The following is a 12,401-nucleotide window of genomic DNA, read 5'->3' as shown; positions in this document are numbered from 1 at the left end:
ATGTTGAGCATTCAGCAGCAGCAGCAGCAGCCACCTCCATCATGAGTTGTGCACTTTGCAACAGTGCTGGCTTCTGCATGTAGACGTGTTCACTCGCACAAAACAAATTAAAAATTGTGAGTGTTTATGCTGTTTGATGATTGGTTGTTTGTTCTGTTTGGACATGCTTGTTAATTAGTTTCTCTCTCTAGACTCTTCCTTCCTTGATCTTTCCTCTCTCTTCTTTGCCTGCCTATATAAATGCTGGTACTAATATCTTGCTGCTCATAGCAGGGGAGTGGCTCAGCTTATAGCTTAAACCATCAGAGCTGCAAAGGAAATTAAGTACCAAAGTACTGTACTGTACTGTACTACAGTTTCAAGCCAAGAAAGGCAAGACTTGTGAGAGATTTTTGTGCAAAGCAAGATGGCTAAGGTTGGTGGATTATTGCTAATCAATTAGGCTCCTTCTGTTGTAGGAATAGTCTTTGGTATAATTGCTTGGTTTATCTGAAATTTGTGTGGGTGTTCTTGCTGCAGCAAAAGATTGTTGTGAAGATGCCCATGGATACCGAGAGGAAGAAGAGGAAGGCCTTCAAGGCCGCAGTTGGCATGACAGGTATCAGCAAATCACTACTTAACCGTAATTAGCAGCTCACTAATTGCATCTTGATCATCCTCATCATCATAACAAGATAGTACTGTATATAATTTCTGTTAAATCACTTAATCATGCATGATAAGAGATGCTGAATTTATCTGAACTCTGATGCAGGCGTGACATCCGCCACGTTGGATGGAGACAAGCTCATCGTGATCGGCGACGGCGTGGACCCCATTGCGCTGACGACGATGCTCCGGCGCAGCCTCGGCCACGCCGAGCTGCTCAGCGTCTCCTCCGGCGACGACAAGAAGATGGGCGGCGGCGGCGGCGGCCACGGCGGCATGGGCATGGGCATGGGCATGGGGTTCGGCGGTGGCCACGGCGGCATGGGGTTCGGCGGCGGCCACGGCGGCAAAGAAGGCAAGGAAGGCGGCGGCAAGGTCGTCGTCGACGGTGTCCACCACCACCACCAACAGCAGCTGCAGCAGCAGCATGCGATGGCGCCGCCGATGCAGCCGTACCCGGCGGCGCCGGCGTACTACAACGCCGCCGCGCCGTCCTACCCCGTCTACCCCTCCTACGCTGGCTACCCGCAGCAAGAACAGGATCCTGGCTGCAGCATCATGTAAAAGATTGTGAGTATCAATCAGAGGAGCTAAAATCTGGCAAAAACTATGGAGAATTATTAAGGTATTTGAGTTCAGAATCAGGCCAAGGTTTGTGCATGGCTTGAGGTGGATCATGCAAGGTCAGGCCAAGATGATCCAAGAAGTTTGCGAGTTTGATCTTTGATGAGCTGCATCATCGATCTGATCTGCAAAGGTGGTGAAAAAAAAGGCAAAATTCTGTCGAATGCTGCAGCTGAAGAAGTAGCTTTCTGTTCATGCTTTTTTTTTTTAAATGTGAAGCACTAGTAGACTAGTAGTAGTGTTTTCAATTATCCTTTTTCTTTCTGCGAGTATTTAGTGTTATTATCCGAAATAGAGGTTGAAATAAAGAGCATCTGTACATTATGCACTCAGTTTTTTCTCTGAATTTTATCAGCTTTCAGAGAAGTGCTGAAGATTTGGGACTTGTCGTGTCATCTCGTGTATATTGGGTTTGGATGTTTTTAGTTAGGAACCAGAGGTCTTTCTGCTTATATATTTGATTGGTGCTGTGTTGATAGAGATGCAGAGGCTAGTGGACCTCATGCTGTCTTCACCTTGCTCTATGAAACATTATTTATTTTTATTTATATGTGTGTCTTTCATGTAATAAAAAATGACAAATTCTTCGGTGGTAAATGAAACCAGCTGAATCGACGGCGATGGAATTGTTTATATTTTTGATTTAGATAGAATTGTTCCACGCTAGCATTAGGGAATAAACCCAGCACATTATCAGTTTATCACGATCATGCTTCCAATCAAGAACTCACCAGCACATCTAAAACAACATTTATTTTAAGGTTCCACATAGTTCAGAATAAAAATATGCTGTTAACTAATTCATAGAAAAAAACGAGAAAACATTTTGGTAAGTTTTTAAACAGCGAAAGATGCCTTTGAACGCATGAATTTTACAAGATTTTCACATAATTTATATTAGTTCAAAAACCATCCGAAATTTCTCCATTCCAAGGGAGGTATTAGAGTTCAAGATATGAGAAAACAAGCAGCCATATATACTAAGCCGATTAGCCGAAAAATATTCTAATCCACAAAATGCAGAAACAATGTAAGCAAGATAGAGGTAAGAGAACAGAGATGGATTACCGAAAAGATAAAAATGAAAAGAGATGTTGAATAATTTTATTATCGTTAAAAAATATTATCTTGTGCTTTCTCTCCCCATGTTCACATAGAAATGTTAGCTTTCGTCAGAATCACTCCTCGGTTTAAGTACCAAAAACAACTTGTACTCTTGTAGTTACAAAGGTATGATAGCAGTTTCCTTTTGTACTTTGTACATTGTAGTTAGTCAAAGTACCAGACATCAAATGAACATTAAAATGTTAAATGTCCATAATTCAGGAAAACACAAAGGAGGAAGTGCAGAAAGATGATCCCATAGTGATAGCTAACAGCAGCAAAACACAAAAGAGGAAGTGTTTCAGTAATATGTTAATGTTTTCAACTTCAGCAGTAGTGTGAGAGCAGTGCTGGAGATTTGGGACGACATATGATCTGATGTCATCTTGATTTGGTTCTGGATTTTATCTTATTGTTTATTGATCGAAATGATCAGTACGGTTGGATGGGAGCCACGGCTTTGCGCCTATTGCGCCTATTGATTTGCTTGCTGCCGGCTGGATAGAGAAACAGACAACAATGGGCATGGGCCTTGTACTTACCTCACCTTTATTATATGAATCTCGTTTTATTTTATTATTTTCCTCAGTTAGTGAACTCTTGAAAAGTAAGTCAAAACAGGCTGAATAAATGGCGATTGCACAATTGTTTTCTGAGGTGCGTCCGTGCGTAGATAATGTTTCGGCACTTACGTCAGTAGGGGAGCAGATAAACACAGCAACTCACTGTCCTGCCGCCGGTCCGGAGCCCCCCAGTTTTGCTATCTCCCATCGCATCAAGAAACCTACCAATGGAAGTTTAATGATCAATGCATACTTTTTTTCGTTGACACTAGTTAAGAGTTCATGCGTTACAGTGGGAAAATGATTCACACCAACAACAATTCATAATATATAAACGATGTGTCAGGAATGGAGAATCGAAATGGAGAAGTCTGAAGATTCAGAGATTCAGAAAAGTTCACAAACGAAGTGCCAAAGAGGAGGACAACGATTCAGCGCTTATGAAGATCCAACGGCTCCAGATATATATGAAGCGGTATCTACGACATCTAGCCGTCGCTGCTTTTCAGGAGACCTTTCCTGATTATGTCATTTGTTGTTGTTTTCTTTTCTTTCTCGCCGTACTCTGATCGCGCGACATGTGCTCTGGTCCTCACTTTGTAAAACTCTATTTAATCCTAAGAAATGAAAGAGAAGCATCAAGAATCATATTATTATTCGTCTCTAGGAGTATATAGATCTAGAGCCCTAATTCTGTCTTGCCGCGACCACAGAATTAGGGAATTTTTGCTCTCCATGGGAGTTTTGATCTATTTTTCATCCAGGATCTTGACAAAGATAGCAGAGTGTGCTCGATTCTTGGCTCTTGATTCCTTCCGGTGAAGGTTGGTGGAAGCTGGCGGCGAAATCCACTATAAATCCCTGAGCTTGGACGGAGTTAATCCGGAGGCGTGAGAGCGGTCACGGACTCACGGATCAACAGAACAAAGGTTGGGTGCCATCCAGTTGGGCGTGCTCCTGTAAAATCTCTGTTGCTCGAGTTCTGAGGCTGGCGGCGATAGACACACCTGTAGGAGACAAAGGGGAGGAATTAGCTTTCCAAACCAATCCCGCAGAAGACGATATGGTAAGTAAAACTCGTTCCAACCAATTAATGCATGGAGGAAATGAGCGAGTTTCGGGTGGACATGGCGACGTTGAAGAAAGATGTGGCGGATCTGAAGGTGTCTGTAAGGGAGTTTAAGGGCCTGTTTGGTACAGCTACAACTCCTAAATATAACTCCAGGAGTTGAGTCTGGAGTGGAGTTGTGGAGCTGCCTAAACCCAGCTCCACAACTCTAGTATATTTTGTAAAAGAGCTCCACCCAACTCCACTCCTAATTTTAGTGGAGCTGAAACTGTTTGGCTGAGCTCCAGCTCCAGGAGGGGTGGAGTTGGAGCTAGAGCTGTGCCAAACAGACCCTAAGATTCTGAGAAGCAGCTGGTTAATAGTTAGCTTCTGAGAATCTGGAAAAGCTAGATTTTTCAGCTTCTGGCTTCTAGTTCATTTTCTAGATTTTTACAACTGTTAGAATTAATAGATGGGCCTTAGCCCATCTGAAGATTAATTCTTTGGAAAATCATAGAAGCACACCTCATGGGATGGCATGCATGGCGAGTTTAGTACCATCTTGCCTATTCTAGGAGAGGGAGACCTCATTATAAGGGAGGATGTTCTCCTAGCCACGTGAGGCATGAGAGGTGGAAAAAAGAGGGGAAACAAATGTGCGCGTTCGGCATGGCATATGGTGGAGCGCGTGCACAACGCACGTGTCGACTGGTTCGCCAAAATTAGTTCCTCACCCTTGCATTCGGTTATGCGGAGTGGAGATCGAGCAAGCACCTTGACCAAGTGTCCTGATATCTCTATATAAGTTGAGCCGCCGTCTCCACGCAACACGCACGACCCGTCTTGGCCAACGTCCTCCTCCACCTAGGCTGCCGCCGCCTCCCGCCATCCGCGACCCTGACTCCTTCGCCCCAACCTCCATCGTCATCTGGACTCCGCCGCCTCCCCCCGTCCGCGACCCCCCAGCCTCCGCCGCACGACATTCCCGTCTCACCATAGCCTTCTACTCGACCTCCCGTGGGCGGAAGGAGGGGGAAGGGGAGGAAATGATCGAAGGAGAGGAGAGGAGAGGAGTGGAGGAGGAGGAGGAGGAGGAGGAGGAGGAGAAGAAGAAGAAGATAAGAGGAGGGAGGATTAGGGGTGGCAATTTCCCCATTGGGCCCGGGGACCCGGTGGAGACCCACCCCTATGGGGGCGGGGGCGGGTGGAATTTTCGACCCACAGGTGAGCAGGGACGGGTGACCCGCGGGGCCCCAGGAAAGTGTGTTACCTCCTCTAAAAATAGCTCATCTCAAGATATAAAGCTGACCTGCTAAAGTGACAAAGAAATAAAGCCCATTTGGCCCTATATGTGACTCATATATAAGGAAACCAAAACCTAAATCCCCACCTCCCTCACAGCCGCTAGCACTGGAGCCTCAAGACGTCCAACCCTATCTCCAGATGTGCAGGAAATCGTTGGGAACCAACACGGCGGTGGCTACTCCTCCGTACAGTCTCATCTCCATTGACTGGTGCCCCACACCATGCCGGCCACCTACCTTCCTCACCGCTGTGCCGCCTCGATGCCCCGATGTCGTGCCCTCTCTTTGCTGGCCACCTCGACGCCGCGCATCCTCTTCGCCGGTCTTCTCGATGCCTCGTCCCCTCATCGCCACACACCCTTCTTGCCGAAAGTCTCATCGCCATGTGTCCCCTCGTTGTCCCTGCTCTCAGCTAGCGCTGCCCAAGCCGATGCCCCGATGGAGCTCGCCCGTGGTCGCCACATCCAACTGGGTGTTGCGGGGCCCCGCTCACCCGCGGGTTCCCTGCGGGTACGGGGGCGGGTGAGGTTTTCCACCTAGTCGGCAATGCGGGGGTGGGGGCGGGGGAGAAAAGCGAGGAGCGGGGCCGGGGGCATTCTTGCCCAACCCAGCCACACCCCGCCTCGCCCCATTGTCACCCTAGGGGGGATGCAGGAGAGAGGATGCGGTGGATAAGGACGAGGATGAGGGAGAGAGATAAGGACGATGCGCTCTCAATCCCTCCCCCATGCGGTTCGGCTCTTTTTTTTCTTTAGTCCCAGTTGTTATATAAACAACTAGGACTAAAGTGTTGATCAAGGCCTGACAATTTTTGATATTTAGTCCCGGTTGGTGTTTCCAACCAGGACTAAGGATCAGAAAGTACCGCTAGGCTTTTTAGCTGGGACTAGTCCCGGTCCCTATTCGAAACGAGATTAATGTGATTTTTGATCAACCTGAAAAGATCACTTCGTCAGTATTGATACTGCCACGGGACCAAGATTCCACAGTTTTGTATAGTTTAGGGGTGATATTTTTTTGGTATTGATGATAAGGGATGTTAATTAAACTCGCTGTAAATTCAGGGAGGTAATTGGACTTATTCCTTGGAGATTTAGAAGCTCGATCGCTGGCAATGTATGGCTAAATTCTACACTACTGCATTTGGGCTCGACAGTATCATATCTTGTCTCTATGTAGCCTTCAAAATTATCCTGGATTTTTCTCGCTACATCTCTCAAAAGATTTCTCTTGCCTACACGAATTAGACTGGCCAGACGTCCCAAAGCATCATATTAAGAAGGTTTTCTTCTTGTTTCCGTATATTATCTGATTGTACAACAAACAGCCTCACCCCCCACATCGCTCTTGGATTACGTTCGACGTGTTGCTCCCCTCTGCGTCAGGCCCGCCCCCTGAACCGCCGCTCACACCCTCATGCGAAGGCGCGAACGCGAGATCGCGGCCGCTGGCACCAGCGCCGACGCAACACCTCAGCCATCTCGTCCGAGGCGCAGCCGCCGAGAGCCGCGGAGGTTTCTTGCCGTTGCCGTCGCCGTCGTCCGTTGTTCTGCACTTCTATTGATGCCTTGCTGTTGCTGATTTGCTGAATCACTGCGATGATCACTGATTCACTTCACTGATCAAGTGAGCAGCAGCAACACCATTGCTATCGCCATATGAAAATTTAAAACTATATGGTTCCATGTGTAAATTGTAATCTGTTGCTTCTTGGCTGTTTGCTAATTCAGTTGGACGAGTGTTGGATGAACCAACAAAGGCACAAAGCTTCACTAGTGTGTGTCCCGACACACTTGCGGACTTGCCGTGCGCTGAGCACTCGGACGCTTCCGACCAACTAATTGGTAAGATATACTAATTCTAGATTTGAATTTTCTAGTATACTAATTGTGTTGATTTTTTCTGTTATTAGGCCATATTGTCGAGAAATTACGTATCAAGTAGCGAGAAAAGGGAAAAAAAGGAACAGAGTGGCTGGTTTAATAGAATCCCGGCCAGAAGTGAGCATTGGACAAATTTTTAAGAGGTATAAGGGTGCTTTTTAAGGTAATATATACAATGTTTTCTATATAATATTATTTCTAAATGCAATTTAAACGTATATAGCAATAACTCATATATATATGCTAAGTGCCTCTACGAAACGTATCGTACCGGGGCCTTGAAAAACTCAGGACCGGCCCTTCTCTGCATATGTGGCCCCGTCGGGCCTCTCCGCCTGCCCATATAGCCATTAAAAATGAATTAAAGAAAACATGAAAAAGAACTGATTAAGAAAAAACTGTTGACAAATTTGTGTGTATGCTTTATTATAAATAAATAAATTTTGTAAAACCCCACCTATTATGATACAAGTTCCATAGAACTACATAAACTTTGACTTGTGCCATACTCCCTCCATTCCAAATTGATCTACATATTTCATATGTACACCAAGACCAAGAAAAGCTAATAACTCTCTCATACTATATTTACTCTAGCAACAAACTCGATGCATGCACCATTCCCACTCTAATAACAAATCAAGATATTGCATGTGGGTTATAAATACTTGTGTGCATGCATGCATCAATGTCCATTTACTACAATACACAAATAATGAATAGACTTAATGAATGAATACAAATATGTAGATCATTTAGGAATAACCTAAAAAAAATTATATGTAAATCAATTTAGAATGGAGGGAGTATAACCTAATGTATTATGGTTCTAACTATTCACAAAATCACATTGCTAATTATTTTCACTTCCATCTATTACACTTTTGAGTTCTACAATCACATCTTAAATTTATAAGCATTTTATCCATCATATAAATATTATATACATTTTTTTATTTTGATATAGGAGTATGTCAAAATGATTAACAATGTGGTTTTGTGAAACTTTAGAACTATAATAATACATGAGGTTATGTTTCACGTACCAAAATATATGTGGTTTTGTGCGATTTAGACCATAATAGGTGAGGTTTAATAAAATTTACTCGACAGAAATAAAGAAACTCTGTACACGTAAACTTTATGTATAGAAACATTATGTATAAAAATATTGAATCCATTTACAAATTTAAATCTTGTATTGTTAATGCAAAACACAGCAGCCTGAAAGATTTGCTTAACTTTAGTGCAGGTCCAAAGCTTCGGGTTCAGGACATGCCAGTTAGTTTGATCTTGCAACCAACAAGATTGACAATAGCACAAGTTAGTAGAGGATAGTCAATCGGCTGATTGGTCGATGTTATATCGTATTAGCCGATGCACAAATGAATCGGCTACAAGTATGAAGGATACTACTCATAAACTAGATTTGGATCAAATATAATTATGAACAAATTTTCTTTAACAAAATCGATCTTATTGGTCGAACCCAATCATCATAAGGTTGATAAAGTTAAAGTCAATCATTAGATAATTATATGACCTAAATAACTAGCCGATGGACAGATGTTTGTGTATTAGACCTAAAATACTTGCAATAGGCTGTAGAAGCAAATGACATGCAATTACTAATTCGATCCTTTTCTTAAATATAAGCAATCACGATAGATTGGACCTAACCGAGACAGCATTAACTGCTTATGCCCAAGAAAAAGACAATTAATAATTATATGGATTTATATCGTAGCCGCTGAAGTAATTTAGATGATTGAAGATAAGGTGTATCAGCTATAACTCTGATACAGCCTTATACAAGAATATCAAGTTTCAGTTAAATATACTAAACAAGTCTCAATCCCAACAGATCGGACCTAACCGAGATAGTGCAAGATTGGTTGCAAGCTTAATAGATTTAAGGGTTTGATATACTTATATAAGATGATAGATATAAAAAATTAAGCAAAATGACAGTAAACAATCTTAAAGCAAAACATATATATCAGGTAAAACCGGCTGAAACCCAGATGCTACCCCTATCAGCAATCAAATAGTAAGTTAGTCCTTACAATTTCAACTACTATTTATTAGGTCAAACTTAACTAATACAACACCAAGTTGTAATGGAAGTTGTAAGGTCTAAACAAAGCTATGATTGTTTTTCAGGGTAGTGGTTACACTAAACAATCTAAACCAACGAGAGTAATGTAGATGATATTGGCTAAATCTAGGTTGAATCAGCCAATATGGGTACGTAACACTGTTTGACTTAAATTGGATAATGTATATGATAAATTAGCGCGCATCGACCGGTTTAGAGTGTCAAACATAACCAATGGAAGCCTTATAGCCCCGCCGATAGAAGCAACTATTGGCAGAGCTCACCTCTTGCCGAAGGTCGAACTACACCGACGCAGCCCAACTCGTAGACAAGAACTTGTCGAGAGGAAAACCTAGTAAAACTAAGGTGGCGATGTACCGAAAAGTGATTATTGAACTGTTGTTCTTTACAAAGATTCTAAGTGTATATATTTATACCCATGAGCAAATACTAGTCTGTGTTGGACACGACTCAAACTTCCCTAAGGATAAAGTAAAAATTACAAGCCCATTTAGACTATAAAACAAACTTTCCTATAACATAAAAGGGAAATAACCGACTCAACCTAATTAATATAAAAATCATCCTCTTCAAACTCGGATTTTCTTTGATAAATCGCCAAAATTTCTTAACCAAATCCGATAAGAACTCGACTTCCAGCCAATATCGGCTACTCCTTAATCCTACTGCCAGTACACCTCAGCCGATGCAGCCCTTTCAGTCCTGGCCAATGCAATCTTCCGATGCTATAGTCACCGTCAAACTCGATCCGGACCCCTTCCTCAATTAACGGAATATGCCAAAATTTGCCATTAACAGGTATATAAGCTTTTTTTTATAAATAGACTTAAAATACATAACATTCTACATACTACACATAAACTCCTTTTAAATATATGCGTACAAACTTTATATATACAAATTTAAAACGAATTTAAAAGGCACTTTGAAAAAAAATGTGTAAAACGTGTATGTATACGTACAAACTTTGTACGCATAAATTTAAAAAAATTTCAAAAAAGAAAAGTGCGGCCCAAATTAATCTAGTGAACCATAAATAGAAAATCGGGCTGTCAAGTGAAATCCACGAAGAAAATTCAAGCATTTGACCCATGAAAGCAATGAAATTAGCCCATCAATATTCTATAATTATCAACAAAGGAAAAAATAATGCCCAATAAACCCCACCTGGGCAAAAAGGCAAGCGGGGCTGATCGCGCGAAGAGCGTGCAACTGATCGTTTGTATGTTTGAAGTACAGCTACCGTTCTCTAAATCCATCGATCTGCATGGTAATTTGTTTTTTTATTAGTTCAAGTATGCAACATATATAGTAGGCATGCTTACTACTGTATGTAGCAACATATACTCTTATTACAATCGGTGCTATTTGGTTGACAATATTCGGATCACGTCAGCTCCTCAACCATATCCGATTAAAATGGAGAGAATTTGTAATTCACACAATTTATTTCATTATATAATGCAGAGTTATGTGTGATTTTATAGTTTAATGTTTTTGACGTTTATTGCTAGCTAGTTTCAGATCGATACCAATATGTTTCTGTTCATATAGTTCCGATTTTGGTTTTCAATATTTCCGATATCATTTTTATTTCAGTTTTTACCATTTTTTATTCTATTTTCAAGAAAAATATGATCAGAAAACTGGTAGAGATACTTTCGAACCATTTTCATCCGTAATATCAGGCATATAAAGAACGAAGCCCAATTAGAGTTACGTGCTTTCTTCGTGAAATATTTAACTATTCATCACTTTTGGATGTGGCAATTAAGGATTTGTTATTGGACCTAATTATAAGTTATAAATAGTTAAATGTCACATCTTAAAATGGCAAATAGGTAAATGTTCCCTTTGTCCCCACGCTCTCCTTCTTGCAATCTCGCTTGTACCTTCTCTCTCCCAAGTGGACACGTACTCATCTCCTTCCCTTTCCCCAAGACATGTTCGTCGTCCCCTCACTCTGACGATGCTCTGGCCTGATCCCCTTAACTTCTGGATTATGGATTCGCTTGGTTGCAGTGGCTGCGCCGGCACCACAGTTGCTGCAACATGCAATGCTGGGCTGCAGCCAGGCAGCAGCAGCACGATAAAGCGGAGCTAGATTTGAGTTTTTACTAATTACATCATACTACCTCCGTTTCACAATGTAAGTCATTCTAGCATTTTTCACATTCATATTGATTTTAATGAATCTAGAAAGTATATTCTCTCTTACTTAATTTTATTGGGACACCTTTTATTAGCAATATAGTATTTCGCTTTGGACTATCCCTATTAACCAATATTTTACTTTCGACTAGCTATTTTTACCTTTATAGTTTGTTCATATACATCAAACTTGTCATATGTCAAAGAAATAGTCTTACATAGCTGTGGGAGTTTATTGACGAGTAGAAACTGACATACTCGATATTGTTCATATGTTTGAGAATTGAGTTGGGATGGTCCAAAGTGAAACGAAGACAATTTTTTATACAATCCAAGTGAAAACATTTGTTAAAAGATGATCTAAAGTGAACTATCGTTAATAAAAAGTGACTTAAAAGTGAAATTTACTTTAATATTTTCCAGAACCATGGATGTTTAGTTGAGCCAGCACCGAACCTTAGAGCTCGTCGTGAAGTTCAAATCATTTCAGAGCATGGCAACCTAGGTTGGGCAAAATTCTCGCACATTGCCGTGGGAGGAGGGATGCTGCCAAAGCTTGCAGTGCATATTGGCAGAAATAATTAAATTGTTTTTCCGGTATATATATCTTGGCACAAATTGATCTTCAGACCGAAATGTCCCAGAGTCAATTTCCAGAAGCAAAAAAAAAAAAAAAAAAAAAAAAAAACAAGAACCCAGCAATCTACATACTCCCTCTATTTTTTAATAGATGACGCCGTTGACTTTTTCTCACATGTTTGACCATTTATCTAATTTAAAAATTTTATGCAAATGTATAAGATATAAATCACACTTAAAGTACTATGAGTGATAAAATAACTCATAACAAAATAAATTATAATTACGTAAATTTTTTGAATAAGACGAATGGTCAAACATGTGAGAAAAAGTCAACGGCGTCATCTATTAAAAAACGGAGGTAGTATTATTCTGCAT

At 41.4% G+C, this 12,401-nt stretch overlaps 1 protein-coding gene across 1 annotated transcript; it reads left to right on the top strand.

The window, feature by feature from the left end:
- Positions 1 to 270: 270 nt before the first annotated feature.
- LOC127784001 (uncharacterized) lies at positions 271 to 1,604 on the top strand. Its single transcript, XM_052311169.1, has 3 exons — positions 271 to 415; positions 520 to 598; positions 755 to 1,604. Exons 1-3 carry the CDS (start codon positions 407 to 409, stop codon positions 1,210 to 1,212), a joined length of 546 nt encoding a protein of 181 aa, XP_052167129.1. The 5' UTR covers positions 271 to 406; the 3' UTR covers positions 1,213 to 1,604.
- Positions 1,605 to 12,401: the final 10,797 nt, after the last annotated feature.

This window comes from Oryza glaberrima, chromosome 9, assembly GCF_000147395.1.
Source record: "Oryza glaberrima chromosome 9, OglaRS2, whole genome shotgun sequence".
Taxonomy (NCBI): Eukaryota; Viridiplantae; Streptophyta; class Magnoliopsida; order Poales; family Poaceae; genus Oryza; species Oryza glaberrima.
This window is presented reverse-complemented; position numbering and strand designations above follow the sequence as displayed.